At 44.7% G+C, this 21306-nt stretch overlaps 1 protein-coding gene across 5 annotated transcripts in view; it reads right to left on the bottom strand.

The window, feature by feature from the left end:
- Positions 1 to 997: 997 nt before the first annotated feature.
- Positions 998 to 21306, bottom strand: part of CHRM3 (cholinergic receptor muscarinic 3) — a 3761375-nt gene continuing 3741066 nt past the window's right edge. For all 5 annotated transcript variants that reach the window (XM_069607974.1, XM_069607972.1, XM_069607973.1 and 2 more), the window contains 2 exons: positions 18109 to 18206; positions 998 to 4070 (listed from right to left, as the gene is read on the bottom strand). In XM_069607974.1, the coding sequence (XP_069464075.1) occupies positions 2252 to 4051 (1800 nt within the window). In that variant the 5' untranslated portion in view covers positions 4052 to 4070; positions 18109 to 18206 and the 3' untranslated portion in view covers positions 998 to 2251. The remainder of the gene's footprint in view (positions 4071 to 18108; positions 18207 to 21306) is intronic.

Genomic DNA, 21306 nt, shown 5'->3' with positions numbered 1-21306 from the left:
CCTGCTGACTGTGTTACCAACATACACCACCGCCCCTTACCCATTATAACATAGACTTAGCATATTAATAAAGACCAAAGAAACCTAGCTATTTGTCAACATTTTACAAAAGGTGCTTGATCCCAGTTGAGAGGGACAGAAATGGAATTTGTTTAAGGATGTTATGTTGATTTATACCGTGCACTGCTACCACGCGAGGGCAGTCTCCAGGCGCTCACGTGGCTCTGCAAGAGATGAGGGTGGGGTGTGTTAGTGAGAATAGGATGATAGGATAGGTTCAGAACCAGGAGAAACTGGCGCCTGTGTGCATTGTCTTGCAGTTGGGAGTTGGTTGAGAGGCCTCGCTTGTTGTAACCGTAAGGGGTAGGACTCAGTGCCTCGGAAGTGTGCTTGTGTTTGTGTTGGGTGTGTGGGTCGTATTAAGTTAGGATGGGGTTGCGGTTGTGCGCACTGGTTAGTTGTATCAACAAGGGGTCCAGAGTCGTCATAGCCAATGTTCATACGTGACTTATGGGAGGATAGGACATAAAAAGACAGAAAAGGCACTGATTCAAAGTTTTATCTTGATTTATTTGTTTCTGTTTAAAAATATTGAAATCGTGGCCAGACATGCCTATTCTTCTTCATTAGGTGACGTGAATAGGAAGATGATCGTTCAGCTAATGTATGTTCCAGCAGCATCACTAGTCGGGGTGGTTCATTCTTAGGTTGCCCGCTGGCAAAAAAGAGAAGGCGAGACAGCTTTTCCTCTATGAGGAACCGTGGCAACGGCAAACAGTAGACCAGAGAACAGACTCTTCATTTTGCGCCTGATCATGATTCACGACACCATAGCCTACAAACTTTATTTGAAATAGACATTTGTATAAAAAGGGTATTTTTTTCGGATACCAACAATATAGGTATCTTTTAGCAACATGAAAGCAAGCTATAGTATAAGGTATCCATAGCTCAAGTGGACCTTTATGAATCACTTTAAAAGGACATTACATTTGAAGACCGAAGAGTAATATTTATTAACATTAAATAAACATTTGGTGAAAGTATGTATAAATATTTCTTCATATAAACATAAGACAAAAATGTTAACAGATCATCTACACAGACACCATTTAATTCACTTCCACTGTAGTCAAAATCATCTGTAAACACCGTCTCACACTGAATACAAAAAGCAGCTTGTAACACCAGTTCCTGTGTTCACAACACTGATGCGACCGTAACAAAGGAAGTTCTTTCAGCAGAAGAAAAAAAAAAACTGTGTCAGCAACATAATTTTGGTCAGTTTGAAGGATAGGTACAAAATGATCTTCCAAAATGTGAGTATATCAGACTTAAAACATCACTCAAAAAGCACAGTATTGTCTTGGATGCAAAGTGTGCACGGTATAATACCAGAAAACACTGTCGGTTACAAGTGTAAAGCCCTTATTTCCCCTTTAGAGTTGCCAATAGTCAAGAGTAGACCAGTGGTTGTGTTTCACTCTGCTTTGTCACTGCTATACAACTGAAAACACGAGGTCGCCTCCAAAACCCTTCCAAAGCGAGTAAACAAAATGTTTTAATACAGTGCCTCTCCGTTACATATAGCTGAGAGTTCACGGGGCAATATAGGGTGCCTTTTTCCATGACTTGTGCATATCCTATTGCATTTTAGAAAAGAACGCAGGACGTCAGCTTGTGTATTACGGAATAATACATTTTGGCATTTGGCTGGTTTGTTACCAACGGGGAACTGCTGATGTGACGCTCCCGTTGCTTGTTTCCACAACATTGTCCGCGTGCAGAGAATCAAAGTGAAACACAAGGGGCAAATGAGCGAAAGATCTCTTAACAAAATGGCGGCTCTGCCACATGCAGGACTTTGACAGAAACATCTAAAATGTATTCCACTTGTGTCTTGTCTGCTTCGACCTTGTACAGGAACTGGCTGCATTCCTTTGCGAGTAAACAGAACTGGGTTACGGGGTATGCTTACCTGAGATTCCAGAGTTTAACATTGCCACAAAATGGGGAAACTTCAGAAAAAAGGGGTACATAAACAATTCTTTCAATGATGCAGTAGACTTTTTTCATAATAAATTCTTGATATCTTGTATTTCAACAAATTAGATTTCACTGCAATATACACATATTTATTGGAAGAATTAAGGAGTGTGGAAGCTGCTTCTTTTTCATCTTGGAATACACTGTGCACGGCTGTGCCTCAGCCATAAAGTCACCCCCTTTATGGATGTGTCTGTGAAATATCTCAGGGGGCTTGGCGTGGACTTCGTTTGTGAAAAGTGACGGACTGCCGCTGTTGGAACTGCTGTTTGCGCCTTTTCTTTTTGTCGCATTGGCACAGCAGCAACATTTTGAAGGTGGTTCTGAAAGTTTTATTACACAGTGCATAGCACATGGGGTTCACGGTGCTATTGATGTAGCACAGCCAGTAGCCCAAGTTCCAATAGGTTTTGGGGATACAATAGCAAAATGTGTTCACAAGCACCATGATGTTATATGGGGTCCATGTTATGATGAAGGCAAACAGAATGGCACTCAGTGTCTGTGCGGCTTTCTTTTCCTTTATGAGGGACATTCGTTTCCGCTTGGTGATCTGATTCCTAGTCTTTGCAGCAAACTTTTTAGCCAAAACTGCTTCCTTGAATGAGAGCGGCAACGTCGGTGCTCCTTTGGCCAGAGGAGAATTGACTTGTGCATTCCTTTCTCCCTGCACTGCTGAGCCTGTCTGTATAGGAAGCTTATGGAAGCCCTTGTGCAAGCTGCTGCTGCCTCCATCTTCTAAGCTTTTTTGAGGATTCAGCTTTTTGTGTCTTCTCTCCTTGGCCTCAGTGTCTGATTTCTGAAGGTCGTCACCGGATATGTTCAGGTCATCAGAGGATGGTAGTTTGGTGGCATTGAGGCCGGGCAACTGGAGCACAATGGAGTAAATGGCCCTGGTCTGCACAGGCATGTCCTCCTCATCGGAAGATGCTGAATTCTCAGCGGAAGCATTCGCATCATTGTTGTTCCAGCTATCGCTGCTGCTGTGGTCCTGCTCTGCATGCTCAGCGTCAGGTTTCCAGCTCTTCGTTAGTGGCCAGAAGTGACACATGCCAAATTTCCTCCTGGATGAACGCTTCATACTCTGCTGTTGCTGTAGCTCGTAGCTGCTGCAGCTCCGGGAGCTGCCGGTCTTGCGCATGAAGCGCACTGTCTCAGCTTTGCTACCGGAGGCCTGCAGGCCCGCCAGCTCTTTGGTGCGTTTCTCGGTCTCCTTGTAAATCCTCCAATACAAGATAGTCATGATACTGACAGGCAAGTAAAAGGCAGCAATGGCCGTGCCGAACGTGATGACTGGCTCTGTCAGGAACTGTATGTAGCACTCATCATGGGGCACCGTCCGTTCGCCAACAAAGTACTGCCAAAACAAAATGGCAGGGGCCCAAAGCACAAAAGACACCACCCAGGCCAGGCCGATCATGAATCCGGCCCTCTTAGTTGTTCTTTTTGCTCGGTACGTAAGTGGCCTTGTGATGGAAAAGTACCTGTCAAAACTAATGACTAGAAGGTTCATGACAGAGGCATTGCTGGCCACATAGTCGATGGCCAGCCATAAGTCGCAGGCAACGTTGCCCATAGCCCACTGGCCCATGATAATGTATGTAGTGAAAAGATTCATAGAAATTACGCCAATAATCAGATCCGCGCAGGCAAGGCTTAGCAAGAAGTAGTTGTTGACCGTCTTGAGTTGCTTGTTCACCTTAAAGGCGACAATCACCAGGATGTTTCCTATGATGGTCACCAAGGCAATGATGACAGTGAGGAAAACAATCAAAACCACTTGCCACACCGCGTGGCCACCGAGTGGGTCAGTGCCATTGCCCGGTACGGAATGATTGCTTTCTGCGATTTTGATGGGGTAATTGTCGGTCATTTGCGAGAGGTCATAGTTGCCAAGAATTGCTGCTGTTTCATTGAGTAGACCCAAGTCCTCCGTGTCGCTGTTGAAGAAGGAGCTGAGGTTTGATAACGAGGGCAAGGCTGTGTTGTTACTGAGCATGGTCATCTTGACTCATTGACATAATCTGCAGGAAAGAAAAATAACAGTTGTTTATTTTTAGCAGATTAGCGTCATAGAAGTGTATCTTTACATTTCTGAAATAATCCAGCCTTTCATTTGTAAGAAGCTCACAGAGCATATGGTCGGATGTGCTCTACGGTTTGGAGTTTACTTTTAATAACATGCACAACCGAGATAACTGGTTTCCAAAGTGTTTGCCTTTTTGGGTCTTGCTGACAAGTGAGGCCAAATGTTTCGCAACAACATGAAAAGTAACTGTGGAAACGTTTCTACTTGCAAATCTTGGAAGCAAAAATATAGACTGTGGGAATCTTTAATAAAGAAGGTTGAAAAATCAAATGGGAACCTTGCTATTACCTGATTAGTACAATGGAGTCTACAATATAAAATTAAGTGGTTTAAAAAAGCGAAAATAAGCTGTCATAGAAATGATTTTTTTAAACACAAATTGTTCACCTAAGCCCACCCACCTTACCTCTGCTCTTTCTGAACATTTTTAAAACAATGTCATATTAAATGATGGGTGCGACCACCTTGCTTCTTAAGTGCCCAAGCCAACCATACTTCCCTCTTCTTCCAGCCACTGGGCGGTCCTCTTAAAATGCAACCTTCATTATGAGTGTGCCAGTCTAGGAAAAATGTCAGTAAAACGGATCCGGCATTTTTCCCAGACCAGCACTCTCCAACTTTGCCAGTAGGGGCAGTGAACTACCAGCAGGCCTGACCTGCCGGGAGTTCAGGCCCCTACAGGCAAAGAATTGCCTCTATCACCGGCACTGCTACTACCGGTGCCAGTAATGGGGGCAAGCCCATTCCATGGAGTCCTATGGGACTCCATGGGATGGGAATTTACCGCTGTTGCCGGCACCCGTAATATTCCGGTAACAAAGGGATATCGGTAAGGCGAGTCTGCCGCTAACCCAGCGGTCGTACTGGCGGACTCATAATGAGGGTCTTTGTGGGTTTTTCCTTAAACTTTTTTAGCATTCTTTTTCCTTCTATATATTGTACCAGTTACAGAGGTAACCAGTTCTTCGGTGCGGCTACGCTGCAGAGCTGCACTTACATAAGCCAAAAGGTGAATCTTACACAGTGTTGTTGGGTCAGGTTTGACCACATGATCTAGAGTGATGAGTCACAAGTGTTTATCGGGTGTGCTTCATGAAGGGCTGGCCTCAGCTTTGTTATCTAATGCTTCCTAGATCTAGTTCCCCATGAATATCTTCACTGGCAGTTGAAAGAAACCAAAAGCAATCCTGGACGTAATGGACTCAACCCTACCTGAAAGAAGTACGCAGTACCCCAATCAGGGTTGACTGCCTGATGACTTCCTCATCCCTTCTTCCTCTACTTTGAACGGAGCTCCCTCCATAATCTAACCAGTGATCGTTTTCTGCCTTGATTTACTTCTCTGCCCCACCTTAGAGCAGTGACAAAATGGAGGGGGGGCACATAGCAGGGATACGCTCCCAGTCATGCGTTGCTCCTCCGTCTTGTCAGTGCATTTCATTCCACGCTTGCGCAGCCTTTTCATCCAGGCACGAAACAAATGGATTTATATGGAATCTGCCGTTGTTTAGCACCCGCGAAAGACTCGGTGTATTCCATAGGAATCCATTAGTAAACACTGTCTGCAAACTGTAACTTGCAGGGAGTGTTTACTATTTCACAAGTCAGAGAAGAACATGAAAGAGAAAAAAAGGTGTTTGTCTCAGTTTTACTCTCGCCTTTGCCTCTTTGCCTCATAAACCTTTAAAATTGCACGCAGGGGACACCACTGCATGTCAGTCATGACGTTGGTTATCCCCATGCATGCAATTAAAATCTATTGCAAAATAAGGCTATATGTTCGACACAGAATTACTTCAACATGTCATCTCAAACTACATTTAAAATGTAAAAGTTCGATTTGCAGATTGGATGAGTGCTCCCTACATGGCTCCTCCCGAATAACTCAACATCTAGGGCCTATCTTACACTCTGCCGCAACATGCTCACTCGACTCCAGCACCTTTCTGTGGACGATGAACTCACAGAATGGCAACGCTGCTCCTGTACTAACAGGCAACACTCCAATTTAGAAAACCGACACTATTCTTATAGCTGAAGCTTCAGTGCTACCCAACATGGCACCACGCACTATTCAACAAAGACTGATAGCACCAGGCTCCTCCCACACAACCCCCCCCAAACCGATTTCACCAAGGAAGTTGCCTAAGCCACAACTTCCCCACAACTACCACATCATTCCCACTATGCCATTAATCAATGAGTGACCTCTATTGCGTGCTGGTTGCAGGATTTCCGTGGGGTTTTCTTTTTGGATTACTGACTGCTTATTCTCTGCCCGGTAAGATCCCCACCTAGCCATTTGCCTCCAAGGATTTACTGAACTGATCAACCCCCTCTCCCTGCCCCTCTTGAACTCTATCCTCTGCTCTCTGTAGGTTGTGCGCCCCATTAACTAGTGCACCCCTCTCACTGTCTGCAGTAAGGACATCACAGTCCTAGGAATAGATACCCTGTTACCCGTTACCTCACGTGTCCTTAAACTGTTTACAGCCAACATCATCCATTTTGCTGCGGTCCCCTCGCAGCCATTCTCTTTGGCACACAACTAATGATTTGGGTGCCAAACAGTGCCCAACATTGAAGTCTCATCATCCAGCTTTGCGAGTTACATTGATCACTCTGGGTATCCTATATGCACTCACTGTGCACCTTTACCCCTCCTCTAAATTATCATGGGCATCCGACACTAAAATAAACTTTGCCACCATTCATTTAAAACGCACCTCTGCAGTGATTGATCATAGCTTCTAGTGTCCTCATGTGGGGGGGGGGTCTCATCAGCTTCCCCCACATGTCCTAAAGCAAACAGTTCTATTGCCTGAAATAACCCTCTAAAACAATCTTCTGACGTATTGCTTTTCAATGGAGCAACATTAATACTTGAACTTCCGCATCACAAGTTAAAAAGGTGAGTGTGAGATAAAACCAACACCCCCTATGGTGCATTGTCAGATATTAAGCATGACCTCTGACGGTCATCTCCAACTATAAGGATTTTATACCAGAAAACACAAAAGATATTCAACACTCCTTTATACCGTGTAAGGGATCAGAAGTAGGCGACTGGCACAGGAGTGGTATATTGGTTGGCATACACTTTTATTCACCAACAAAAAGGAGATACATAACTTTCCCTAATTCTAAGAGGGGTTTCCCCTGCCTCAACTAAAACTAAGGATTCTGTCAGGATGTCTCTCCAAAGTAAATAGTCCACCTTCCTGTGTCCAAAACCTATTTCCATCCCTTACACTTAAACAACATTTGGTACCACTGTTCTTGGTCCAGGAGAATGGCTCCCTTCTCCTGGACAGTGATTTACAATTCCTGGGGGTAAGGGAACCGTTGCCGGAGGGAATAACTCCCTTCCCCAGTATAGAGTTCTTTTTCAAGATACAAATTAAGGATACACATGGTGTAACAAAAGAAAGTAACAAAGTGTGAAAAACCAAAGTTCCAAAGGATACACAGTTCTTAACAAAAACAAAGTTCCAATTTGATCCCTTGGGATCGAGAAAGTTAATTTCTTCTCTTGGTCTGGCTCAGGCTTCTTCGAGTGCCAAGAGAATATCTCCCTTCTCTAGGCTTTCAACTACTTCTCAGAATACTGCAAGTAGGTTAGGCAAGAAGAGGTATTGTACTTCTCAATCTTTGCCATTCTCCACAGATGCTTCACTTGAGCTACTACTGCTCAGGATAAGGCTATTTTGTCAAAGCCGTAAAGTCTGTTGTGGGTGTGCATCACAGTCTCACACTGGTTTCTTGATGGGTTCTGTCCACCTGCTATACTCGCCTGCCAGGTGTTGGGACTATGGTTATTCCTTTGGAGGCCTTGATGGTTTCTGTGCGTGTGTGTCCCAGACTCACGCTGACAGTTCTGTACACCTGGTATATTAGTCTGCCAGGTATTGTGACTATGAAGATCTCGTTGGAGGCCTTGATTAGATTTGTGGGTGTGGTTACCAGACTCCCATTCCATTCCCCTCCAATGATATCCACCTGGTAGACAAGCCTGCCAGGTACTGTGCCTATGAAGATCTCGTTGAAGGCCTATGGCTTGGCATGTGTCCCAAACCCGTCCTTTGTAATCCTCCCTCCTTTCTGCTGTCCTGCAAACTTTCCTGGTCTCCGGTGGTCTTCGGCTGTCTCCAGGTGCTTTGCTCTTTTCGGTTTCCCTCTGCTGCTTCTAGGGACTGTGGCAGCTCCGCACTAACTCCATCCTTCTGGGCGGCGCATCTCGGCTTCTCCACGTGCTCAAGCCTTTCCGTCTGGCTGGGTGCTCACACCTCTGCTTCTCTCGGGTGTCCGTCTGCAACAAATGTTTTGGGAACACATCTCCTTGCGGGCAAGCATCCTGCTCCTGGTACTCTCAGTGTCCTGTCTCCTCTACTGCTGCTAGGATTTTGAATCTCCTGCTTCCTGCTGGGAGGGTCTCTCTCTTCACCAAGCCCCTCTTCCCTTTTTATATCTCCTCCATATTTGGTTGATACAAATTGACTAGTACGTTTGTACTGGTTCTGTAGAGTAATCCAGATTACTCTGCACTTCTTCCTCAACACAGTATTACTGTCATCCCTGTACTCAATGTTCTTCCTCGTCTTAGAGGATTGGGAGGAGAAAATGTTTTCTACTTTACAAGAAAAATTGGGAAGGTGTTTCTCTGGACTACCCTGTGTGGGATAATAGGGTGGGGATGGTTGGGGTGTGGTGGCCCAGAGCGCATTCTCCCTGAATTGTCCTTCCTCGTCTCATAGGGGGTTTCCCCTCCTATGTGATCCTCCCATGGTGCTCCACCATTAGGGGCACTATTGGACTGTGGCCACACCGCCCTGGCCACAGAAGAGTTCTCCCCCACGGGAAAAGGGATGACATCGAGGATTCGTCCCAACCCCCATGCAAGAAAATGTGTGACTCAATAATATATTCAGAAACCAGTAAGCTAGTACCTTACCTGTCACAGTTTAAGTGCAAGGAAACTAGTTAACTTCATGGGTTCCAACCAGATGGTACATTCTAAGGCACAATATGGGACATCCTGTACAAAGTGCCACACTGTAACAATGTCGAGAAGTGGATTTGTTTTGTTCTTCCAAAAAGGATACGTGAATGGGAATCACATTGAGCCCCATATAGCCGAGAATGGGAAACGCTGTTACAGACCTGGGGCCAGATTCTCAAAGGTTTTTTGGTGCAAATGATGACACTAGTGCAGGCAAGGATACTAGCGAGAGCATCTTTAGCACTTCTGGCCAACCCCCATTAAATACATCACCTTTGAGAATAAGGTGACCTGTGCAATTTCCAAATTAACATTCATGAAAAAAGTATTTGCTGCACTTAATTTGCGATAATTTATAAAAATCTGCCCTCTGTTGCTTTTCTCAGCTTGGGTGAATGTATTCAAGACTTAACCATCTATATGAATGCAAAGACAAAGATCCAGGGGAGAAAGGAGATCATTTAAAGTGCACTATACTTGAAAGGAATGTAAGGTTTTTTTAAAGCTTGATAAAAATGGCAATTCGCTACGCTGCTAATCCTGTCATTCAACCCTCAAATCAGAGTGACGAAACTCCCACCGGAAAACACTTGCAAGCAGAAATGTGCCCTAGACTCTCATCAACACTTGAACCAATGAAGTATGCCAACCATCTCACCCAGACACAATGAACGGTCCCTCTTTGGGGTCGTAATGTGGCCCAATAAACGGTCCCTCTTTTAGTCCACTTTGGTGGTCCACACAATCAGACCTGGGCTCACCACTGACCGAGGCTGCCTAGGTAACGGTATCTAGTGATTTTATTGAAAACAATGACAGAGTTCTTTTTTTATCGAAACTTTTACAATGAAAAAACACAGCAAATATTAATTAAATATATATGGGGTGGGTTAAAGAGTTAACACGGGTAGGGAGGGGGTTGGGCAGGGTTAAAAAACATAGGGATACGGGAGATTGGGGAGGGGACCCCCAAAGTAAAAAAAAAAAAAACTTCAAAAAATAAATAAATTAGTATTTATTCGTTGTAAATGTTTCGGTAAAAAAGACCTCTCTGTAATTATTATCTATGTGATTTTACTGAAAAAAATTACAAAGAGGTATTTTTCAGAGAAACATTTACATCGAAAATATACTGAATTTTCTTTTTTTTAATTTGTATTTATTTACTTTAATTGTACATAGTTCTTAACAGAACTTTTACAATCATAAGTACTAAACCAATTAATAAAAATATTTAGTATCACAGAACAGTAAGAATACAATACAATACATTAAAATTGCTGATTTACAATAAAATAACAAAATTAATTCATTCATACGATCATAAATAGCTGAAGGGACCCTCCCACTGTTCCTTTACAAGTCCTTTACTAAAGGAACCGCCGCATTTCTATCACCAGGATAGTGGCTAGAAATGGTTATTTGACGGCCCCAGGCCTCTTTTACTCAGAAACGGTAGAATCTTTTGCCGAACCCTAAATAAAGCCAGGATGACTTTCATAGATTGTGTGTTCAAACAAAACACCCAGAAGTCAACAGATTTTATAGAGTTATAGTCGTACACAAAGGGGCCAAGCAGCACCATATAATGAGCCCATTTCTGGGCACTCCGTCAGCACATGTCTAGCAGATTCTTGATTAGTTTTTACTCTACACATTCTAAAAAATCTTGCTTCTGGTGGTGTATTCCGTTTCCGGCCACACACCGCCAAAACTGGCCCCTGTTTTTTTCGAAGTCTTAATCGAAAGATGTGGACTGCAGGATCAGGACAGAGCAATCGATACCTGAAACATGAAACAGTGAACCACAGACGCCACACTAACATAGCCCTTAAGTGTGGCAAGGTGATCATAATTGAGCAGCCAATCCCATTTCACCAGCCTTCGGGTAAATGCCCCTTTTAAAACTGGAAAGGCAGAACATTGACTAAGATCTGGAAATCAGTCGATTGCAGAAAAAGCCCCCTGTTTCCCTACGCTTATAACCCCCCTTCCAACCCGTTTTAATCCCTTACCGCACCCCCATATAGATATATATTAATTCAGTGTTTTTTCGATGTAATAGTTTCTATGAAAAATACCTCTTTGTAATAGTTTTCGTTAAAATCACTGGATACCAGATTGGTTTTAATGTGCCGTCTTCTCAAAGTAACAATCACAGACACACGCCACTTTATGGCCTCTTTGTAGCCACCCTGCACAGCTTCATCACCAAACCTCTTCTAGCGATGCATAGCTCTGAGGGGAAATGCTGGCCCAAAGAAAGCTCACGAGCGCTGCGCAAAACAACCCAACTCCCACTTTGCGATTAGTGGGGTTCCTTGAACAGCTTTTTAAGCAATTCACCCACACATATTCTTTTCCCAGTAAATTAAATGGTGGGATTTGTAGAACATGTTCACTACAATGAAAAACATTGACCACTAAAAGCATATTAATAAAGAAGCAGACAACAAGCTGGCTTCCATATTTTGTGTTCCTCCGCGTGAATGATACCGAAGGGGGATAAAGGGAGAGGCAGTGAGTAAGTGCATGGAAATATGACATTACATGGTGTTTTGACTACTTTAACAGGGACCATGTCATGCCAATTCTGGGGGAACAAGGAGCACTCCCGTCTCGGGGTTAGGAGGTCCAACAGGGTTTATGACAGAGCTGATTCTCCCCCACAGGCGCAGTGATGGAGTTGGTCCCCCCTGCAGATACATCGTATATGTCTGCTGGCACTGGTGTTCCTCCCACAATGCATGTCAGCCCCCGTTCTGGCCAGAGTTCTCATTTGTCCTTTTCAAGAACACAACTCCCAGAATGCACGCTGGCGCAACCAAGAAAACACAGACCAGAGCCAGAAATGGAATGGACTGGGACTGTTCTTGTTTTCTTGGCAAACAGGGATCAGACACCCAACACCTGAGCTAGCAACCCCAGACGGACCCATGCGAATCGTGGGGCAACATAAAATGAACTGAGAGTGACCCGGGACTGCCAGGGAGCGGGAGAGATACAGAAATCCTTCCCAACTGGAAATGGAAGCAAATCTCACCAGCACACGAACAAAGCCACAAGGAAAACAAGCAGTCTGCGCACAAGGATGCTATCCTGCAAATGGAGATTTAAAAGGGGGTGCAGTAAAATGCTTTTTTCAAGCCTTCCAGGAATCTCTTAGACAGAAATTGGCCAAGGGAGCATGTGCGCAGGGGGACAAATGGGAGCCGGGAAGAGTGTTAGAAGGCGCACGGCTGTGCTATAAAAGTTTTTTATGAGATCAAGGGGAGAAGTGCTGGTTCAAGGGACAAGGCGGTTTTGTGGATGGTGGGGTGTTGAGACTGGTATGGCACTGTGTGTTGGAGAAAGTGGTATACCAGTTGAGTGTAGTATGGTGGGGTGTGTAAAAGGTGATTGAAAGTAAGCTGAACATTAGAGAGGAAGGGGGTTAAGTGTGGGGGATTTGGAGTGTTGTGAGAGTGACAGTCAGTGATGGAAGGTGTGTGACAGGATGGTGGGTAAGACAATGAAAGGTGGTCGTAGGACTAGTAGTGGGGAGGGGGCGCAGAGAAGGAGGAATGTAGTTGGAAGAGTGAGGTGCAGAGAATTTGTAAGATCAGGAGACAGAGGGTTAGACAGGGTTTGTTGAGGGAGAGTGTTGAGAGGAGAGTGCTGCAGGTAGAGAGAGGGGAGAGGAGAGATGTGCAGGCAGTGTGAGAGTGGCAGAAGTGAAGTGAGAGGAGAAGGAGAGGGGAGCAGATCGAAGGAGAGAGGGAAGACTACAGAGATAGGAGAGTGGAGATAGAAAAGGAGGGAGAGCTAGAAACAGAGTGAGAAGGAGAGGGACTGGAAGACAAATCCCTGGTCATGCCGGGCAGTCCAGCAGACCAGAGGCATCCCTCAGAAAGACCAAGAGGCAGAAAGTTATACAAGGGCACAGCCTTTAGGTTGCCCCTCAACATTGGAAAGACTTAGATAGTAGGTGTTACCTGGCTTTCGTGTACATCAGGGGGATATGGCGGGTTATGGATGCCTGGGCTAGGGAGGGGGGAGCCATTGCGGGGGGAGGGGGTCGAGAGCTGTAGGCCCCCCGTCCCCCCCTTAATTTCAACCGCCCCAGATCATTATTTAAAACTTTAGTAAAACACCTTAAATGTGCTATCTTTGACTGTGGATTTCTGAGGCCATCTCTGACACTACTTAGAATTTATAATAGTATTTTGACTGAACATATGACTTTTTTTTATTTTGCTTGAAAATACAATATCACTTAAAATAACATGTACCATTGCAAATACTCCTTAATTTCTGGTGCACAGCCCCCTTGTTTGTCTTTAAATAGGGGGTGACTGTCCTTGCCAGGTGTTTATCAAGCAAGCACATGCTCTCTCTCGATGAATGAACGGAATGTAGTTTCCATGGGAAGACTCCTGCAGAGACTCCTGGCACACACTGCGCCTAACTCAATGAGCCAGCAGGCCGCTGCCATCCTAATAAACAACTACTAATGTGTCAAATCAATGCAAACCAGACGCACCAGCAAACAGGCATTCTAGGCAGGGAGCTCTGTCACCTACAGGCGGCGTAATCCAGGACCCCCTTCTCACAATGTCAACCCCACATTACATCCACTGGTAGGACGTCGCTATTCTCAGATAAAAAGGTGTCACTTTAATGCCCATATCTGGCGCCCGCTATATGTGCGCTTAGCCACCTGTGAACCACAAAACATCAGGGCACATTGCATGCACCTTACACCTCTTCATTAAAGGAGGTCGTGGGCTCTGTGCCCACGTACATTTAAAAAAAGAAACAACTCTGGCTACACTAATTCAGGTTTTTATGAACTCAAATACACAATTTGTTTTTTGGTTTTCTATTATTCATGCTGACGTATGTAAATGAAGCTGTCTTCATATTTTCATGAAACCAGGTGCAGATTCGTTGCGACAGCTCTTTCCGGGGAAGTTTCTTTTTGAAGTAATGTTTCAAGTCTCTTCTGAACTGTGCCAGAGGAGGAGAAGAGAAGTGAGGAGAGCAGCGTTTGCCCCACAATCAGACCTCCATCCCTCCTCGCCCCCACCAGGGGAACAGCGAAAGCCTGGAGTTCTACACGAGAGGGTTCTGTGCCGGAAGCCCAACATGTACACATTTAAGTCCAAGCGGCCTCTTCCAATTATCAGGGACAGAGGGGTGCAAACCTTGACTGTTGAAGTATACCCAGAACAGGAGCCAACACTAGCAGATGACACTGCCATAGCTGCGGAAATACAACAGAGTATATTGAGCTACCAAGCTGTTTGAACAACGTATGTGTTCTGTCGAAGTTGTATACTTTGGATGTTCGTGATTTCACTGAATCCACAAACTCTTCGAATCATTTTTTCTTCAAATTATTTTTTATTATGCGGGGGGCTGAGGGAAAGACCCCCGCATACCTACTTCCCCCTACCTTATCCTATCCCCTTACACCACGCCACATCTATGTTTTAATGATGCTGGCAGTGCAGAGTGCCACCAAAGCCAACTACCAGGCAGATGTGTGTACTATCAACAGACCCTGACTACATATCTTCTGCCAATTCCCAACTACTTCCCAAGCAGATTTAAAATATACCCGCAGGTCCTGCCTGTCCACGTAAAGGTTAACAATAAAAGCAGAGTGGCCATTACCTCCAGGAAGTAGAGAATGCTACTGTGCCCATGCCCATTATGCAGGCATCTAAAGGCATTGCTTGCCTCCACACTATATGCCCTTTTGACTTGCCGTACACAATGCTTGTAGGGTGCTCGGGCAGGACCTATGAAGCTTAATTGGAGCATATCTTCTCCGAAGATCAGGAAGTGTGGAATGCAGGGATTAACCAAAACAGAAGCCAGCTTTCTATTCTCATTTGTTCTCACAGTTTCCAGCTCTTTAGCCAAAGAGAAAGCTTGGAAATGGAGGCTCTAACCACCTGGAAACGCAGCATTTCAAGATTCCCTTTGTGATGTGTACACACTGGAAACTGGTCAAGGTAACCTGGACAAGCTATCCCACAGGGAGCCTCAAGAAAGGCTGCCACTTTTTCATCCTTCACAAGCTCTAATAGCAATAGAGACCTTACCATTGTGCACTAGTGTGTGCTAGCTGCCCTTCAGCCTCATTAGAGTTCCTCACCTTTGGTTTGAGAACAATAACTAAAGCAAGGGTCCCCTACCACAGAATAGTCATTTGGTGAGGGCTCCAAAGCTTCATAAGTACATGTAAACTTCCAAAAGGTTTCCGCATTATATAATCTATCTAGGCAGTCTCCCAGATGAACTGAAAAAGGGACAGATCCTTCCCTGCTGAATAAACCCACACTTGATCCAGATGAGCTACCCAACCATCACTGTATCATACATCTAAGTTTCCTCTGCACGGTGATTGATTATACCATTGGCATCCAGTTGCACTAAAGGATTGTAGAGGAGTAGCTAATCCAGATTGTGCCAGGTTTGACACCAGCAGTTGTGCCAAAACTGCAGCGGATATTTAAAAGAAGGTATCCACTGAGAAAACCCTATCAAATGTATCCCTGAAGAGATGAGAATCTGAGGGAGGAACTCCCTGTTGGAATATGAAAAGGAACGAAGATAGAAGCTAGTGACACACAAAAAACATGGGTGACACCCCAAGAAAACTGGCTGAAGAGAATGCATGGATCTTACAGAAACTGAGGACGAAGGAAAGAATCGAGTAAACTTTCATATGCCAAAAGAAGATTGCACATGTGCGAAGTGCTGCCGAAAATCAACCGTTCAATAACTGTACAGACTCTGAAACGCAAGTAGACTAGGTCATCATAGAAGCTGGATATATGTAGTGATTAGACGGCAGGCAAATGGGCCATTGTATATGAGCCGGACAACGGTGTCATGAATTTAGTAAGCCCGGACCCATGAAGAGGAAAAGCTGAGAATGGTATCGCAGCAAGAATAAGCTGAGATCGTGGAAGCACCTGGTGAGGCTGTCTGGCCTGGTATCAAAACTGAAGCAGCCAAGGCCAGTTATCTATTCTTGAAAGAAAGCAGTGAATGTGCGAACCATCCCTTGTTAAGGCGCAAAGAAAGAACACCAAGAGTGCCAGGTTTTATTATTTAAGACATTTAAATGCTGCAAAATCGACCAAATCGTGGTCTCCTCTCATGTGAGCCAAGGATGGAAATAGATTTGAGCTTGGAGTCCTAGAACAATGATATTGAGAGGCTGCCCTCCCACATATTCCCACAGACAAGGACACTTTGCAAGGCCAAGTTCAAAGACAATCTTCATGGCATAAGGCATGGGTGGTGAGAGATGTTTGGGGTAATTGGGTGGGGAGGTAAAGTCAAGTCCACATTCTGGCACCTGGGTCTGAGCTTATGTGCTGCTAAGTGATTTGTTTTCTCTTATTTGCCACATAGTATGATGCATCTCTGACAAGTTTTTAGTATAAAGTCTATGTTTCATGAGAAAATTGTAAAGAATTGAGCGAACGTCCGTTGATGCCCGTTGTAACTTCCCTGTTTTAGATAATTGTTAATAAAACAGACTCTTTGCCATCTTCCTGAGTTGGTTCGATTATTTGGACTCAGAATTACTTTGCGATCCCATCCATTGCTTGCACGTTACTAAAGGGCCATAGGCTCAGATTCACTCAACATATTCAGGCTACCAATTTGGTTTCTGACCATGATACAGCACAAAGAATGCCACCCCCCAAGTTGGATGATGGTCTACATATCCTGGGTAAAGGGGACCACTTCTTACTTATCCTCTTCTACCTTCCTGCTCCCTTCGATACTGTTGATCATAGAGTCCTCCGCAACATCCTTGCTGCACAAATGGATTTCGATGGAGCAGTTCTGCAGTGGGTCACCTCACTCTTCTCCAAATAGAGTAACTCATCCAGGTGGGCCCAATCAGATCCCAACACTCCCCAGTAACCTGCAGAGGTCCACAATGCTCCATCATTTTGTCATCTTTTATCTCTACATGGAACCTCTTGGGGAACTCCTCGGAAATGCTGATATCAGGACACACCAACTGCAGAACTAGCTGACTGACATGAAGTCAGAGTCAGAGTCAAGCCTTTCTCTAATTCACCGAGTTTCAGAACAGTTGTCTAAATGCTGGTCATCTCGGATGAGGACGGTGGTGACGCCCTATTGGCAGGTGTCCTCCATGCCACATTGGTCCCTATGAAAGCCATACAGCATGCAACAGCGCACCGCGTCAGAAGACCAAAACAATCCAACCACATAACCCAGATTCTCTAGGAACAGCACTGGCTTCCCCTTCAAGCACATGTTCTAGATTGCCTGCATCACCTACAGAGCGGTCACAACCAAAACAACACCCGACTTGGCTGAGAAACTCCCATCTCACGAGGTTGTGCCCCACCAACAGTGACTATATTGGCAGGCTGCAAAAAAAAGTGCAAGAAAGGGAAAAACAGAATACAGGCCTTTTTCTTCTAAGCTCCCTGTCTCTGGACCAAGTTACCAAACCAGAAAAGACTGGTCCCCGCCGCTTTGCACTTCAGGAAGGACCTGAAAATCCTACTCTGCAAAGAACTTCTCAAGAATCACTGATCGCTCCACTCAACCCTATTTCCCCCCTTCTCCCCTGCTCCTCCAACGCATCCCAGCCACTCTACTACTCCTGCACCCTGCGTGTAAGCCCTGGGTGCTGCCCCTTTGTGCGGTGCTCCACTGCTCCTCAGTTAGGTGTGTGTTTTAGTAATCCCATAATTACATATTTACAATCCTGTTGATATTTCAATGGATAGGAACATGCCAGAAAACATATTTTACTTTAAAATATGCCTGATGACCTAGAAAGAAATACTGATGGTGAAGGGAAAAGTAAATTGAACAGCTATTATAGGTAAGACATGAATGTTTACATTGAGCCCATTTTCTCCCAGATTCAACTAACCCCATACCAAAAAGTGCATTCATTTTAATTAGCTAGTTTTCTTACTTTTCAAACAACATTATTTTTCTGATAATATGACTTTGTGTTCTTCTCTTCCTGAAATCTCATCTTTACTGGCGGACATGTGGGGTTGAAATGTACTCCTGCAAAACAGATAAAACCAAGACAAAAGTTATGTTCAATAGTAGAGCATGACAATGTATTAATAGTACAAAATGGCAATATTTGAAAAAAATGTCATGTAGACTTGTACAATTTCAAATCTAAAATAAGGTTCAGCCAGTTACACATTATCGGTACGCTGGAAACCTCCCAATCCCTTTAGTTTTCAGATTTTCACTAAGCAACAGTGTGCTTTGCAGCAGTAGAGGTGTGCATTTTGCGCAGAACACAAAGCAAAAACATTGCAATGTTTTCAGTCTTCCAACTAGTAAAGAAATGTGCCAACATCTTTAAATGCTCTCTGAGGGAATGTCACTTTAAATGATTTATGTGTACTAAAACGTTTAGCATTTTTGTTTTTCAGTGGTTATCGCATCTCTCCTTTAATTGAATGTGGATCTTTCCTCTTCTGACAGGGTCATATAGTAGCTGCCAACACTGATGCCGCATTTCCGGGAATGGGGTCGCCTGAAGCAGGGCACGCTGGTCGCAGCAGCATAAAATTCAAATGATTCATTCATCTCAGTGGAGCTCTGGTGCTAGCTTGTCAACATCTCCCCCAGGGAACAATAGTTTCCACCCTCGACCTTTTCACTTGATTTTGGTGTTTTCTAAACGAATAGAGAAATGCTGCGTCATTAAAAGTTGCCGAGCCACGGCCCCTAATAAAGGAGTCATGAATTCGCCATTTTAGAATTCCACTGAGAGCACGGGACTTTCGCTTTTACACATTATACCAAATGGCTTTTTCCTAACAAGCTAGAGATCTATTATAACACAATATTAAATATTGGACAGTAAATTGTAAACACTGACGAATTTTGCAACATGTTAAAGTGGAGAGTTATTTAGAGTCAGTCGGCATCTCTGAGCTGGTTTCTGGCACGCCTGCCTTCATGTGTGCATGGCGCTGCTGGCGTAACATTGCATTCCTGTGGCGCCTGGCAGTTCAGGCAACCCTGCCGTGGCAACTGCTGAAGTAAAATGCCCAAAACGGCCGACCATTGCACATTGTAAAACACATACATCAAATCATATAGGCGCACCGTAAGGCAGCTTGGCAGGATCCTTGGTTTAAAGACCTCGGCAAGGGCACCTCCATCAGGGGAGTTTGCATACACAGCAACATGTTCCCTTCTTTGCAATTTTTACTTTTATGAAATTGTTATTTTTCCAGTAGAAAATGCTAATGGTGAAAATCAACCAGACCGCAGAGAGCAACCCCGTCTGGAACTGACAAAAAGAAGAGTGTTCGGGAACCCTGTGAACCCGCAACTCGCGGGAAGGGGCAGGTGAACCTTGGGATGCTTGGGAACCGCATGAGCCCGTGATACCAGGAGGAGGCGGAACAACCTGGAGAAGACCACCCTGTCTGTTATTATGACTTTTCTTTTGTGTAGGAAGTTCTAAGTTATCCTTTAATCCACTCTCAGTGTACCCAACGCCCAATAAAACCCCTGAAAGGGAACCGCATGGTCTTGGCACCCTTCTTGGCTCAGAGTGACCTATGCGTCACAGTGAATGTGAGGTCAATGCGGTGCCCTGTCAAGTGTGTATGTTTGTTGAAGCTCTGAGCAAGACCAAGAAAAGCAAGGACACTTGTTATGGTTGTGGCACTTGTGTAATGCCGGGATGCAAACCAGGAGGCGTAGATCGCCCAAGATGACTAATCACGAGCAAGCCAGAGTGAGATGTAGTGGTTTGGAATGATTGCTATCTGAAGTTCTGGCATGCCTGGTAGCTGATGAGGAGTCTAGCAATGATACAAGTATCAGGAAAGAGTATTGCTGCTCCTTTTCAGGTTTGGCTCCTTGACTGCACTTGAACGCCGCTCAAAAGGGGTGACATTAATGCTGTAGGAGAGTTAGAGGGCTACGCGGTGCAGAGGATGATAACCTGCTGCTCTCTTTGTGTACCTCCACTGCATTCTGCTGCCCGGGTTCCCCATGCAGAAACACCAGATGCCACAATGCAGTCTGTTTCTTCTTTGCCATGTCATGTAAAGAGGGGACACAATGCAAGACTGAGAAGTAGTGAACACTAGTCTGGTAAGTTGTACATGCATGTGTATTTCTCAGACTCCCACTCTTTATACCAGATCAGACCCACGTGAGCAGAGAGGAGTGTGAAGCTCTCATACAATTCTTCCTGCAATGCCTTGCTCAATAGACAGTGCTACTGTTGGAAGTAGGACCCGGGAGATGGGCAGGGCAGTGGGAAATTGGGGACACTGCTGGCAGTGGTGATCAGATAAAGAGTGCCCCATGGCAGCTCTCCCCCATCCTGCCTTCCCATTTCCCTTTGCTTATGGCCTTTGGCAGGGAGGGAGAGGAGCTGGTTAGTGTGAGCAGGGTGGGAGAGGGGTAGGCAGGGTCAGGGATGCCACACTCCAGTCCTTCTTCTGGGAATAGTGGAGCAGGACGGGATGACAATGTCCTGCTCATTCCCCATGTCACCCACCTCTCCAGCCCATCTGCTTCCCTCGGTGTATGATGGCAAGGCATTGCAAATGGTGCGAGTACATGTGCATGAGAAGCCAATACCTGCTAGCTGGTTTGCAGAGCTGGGCATTTGATGGCACTATCTGGAATATGCTTGGAGTACGTGGAGTTTGATATCAGAAATGGTTATATTATTTGAGGAGCTGGAGATAAGAAGGCAAACGTTATCATGTGGTGTGTGAACACCTGGTCGTACAAAAGCAGCACCTGGCATATAGCGAGAATTCAGTTTCTGGGCATAAGATGGCAACACCATGCACAGGCTGTTTCTGTGTATCTGAAGCTCTTCTACTTTCATTTTGAATACTATTTGATAATATAGATATTGCACCGATTTATTGTGCTCCCAATTGTTGTTTAGCTCTGTATTTTAGCCGGTTTATAGTCATAATATCGAAAAAATAATGTCGAATTACAAAAATGTCGAAAAAAAAATGTCGAATTCAAAAATGTCGAAAACACATACATATAATAGAAAAAGTCATTAATTCGAAAAAAAAATGTCGAAAAAAAAATGTCGAAAAACCAATGTTAAAATAACTATGTAAAATGTCACACATACTAACGTTTTTTATTGGGG

This window comes from Ambystoma mexicanum, chromosome 4q (genome assembly GCF_040938575.1).
Source record: "Ambystoma mexicanum isolate Mex_15411 chromosome 4q, UKY_AmexF1_1, whole genome shotgun sequence".
NCBI classification, from domain to species: Eukaryota; Metazoa; Chordata; class Amphibia; order Caudata; family Ambystomatidae; genus Ambystoma; species Ambystoma mexicanum.
Note: the sequence above shows the minus strand (reverse complement) of the source record. Positions and strands in the feature narration are given on the sequence as shown.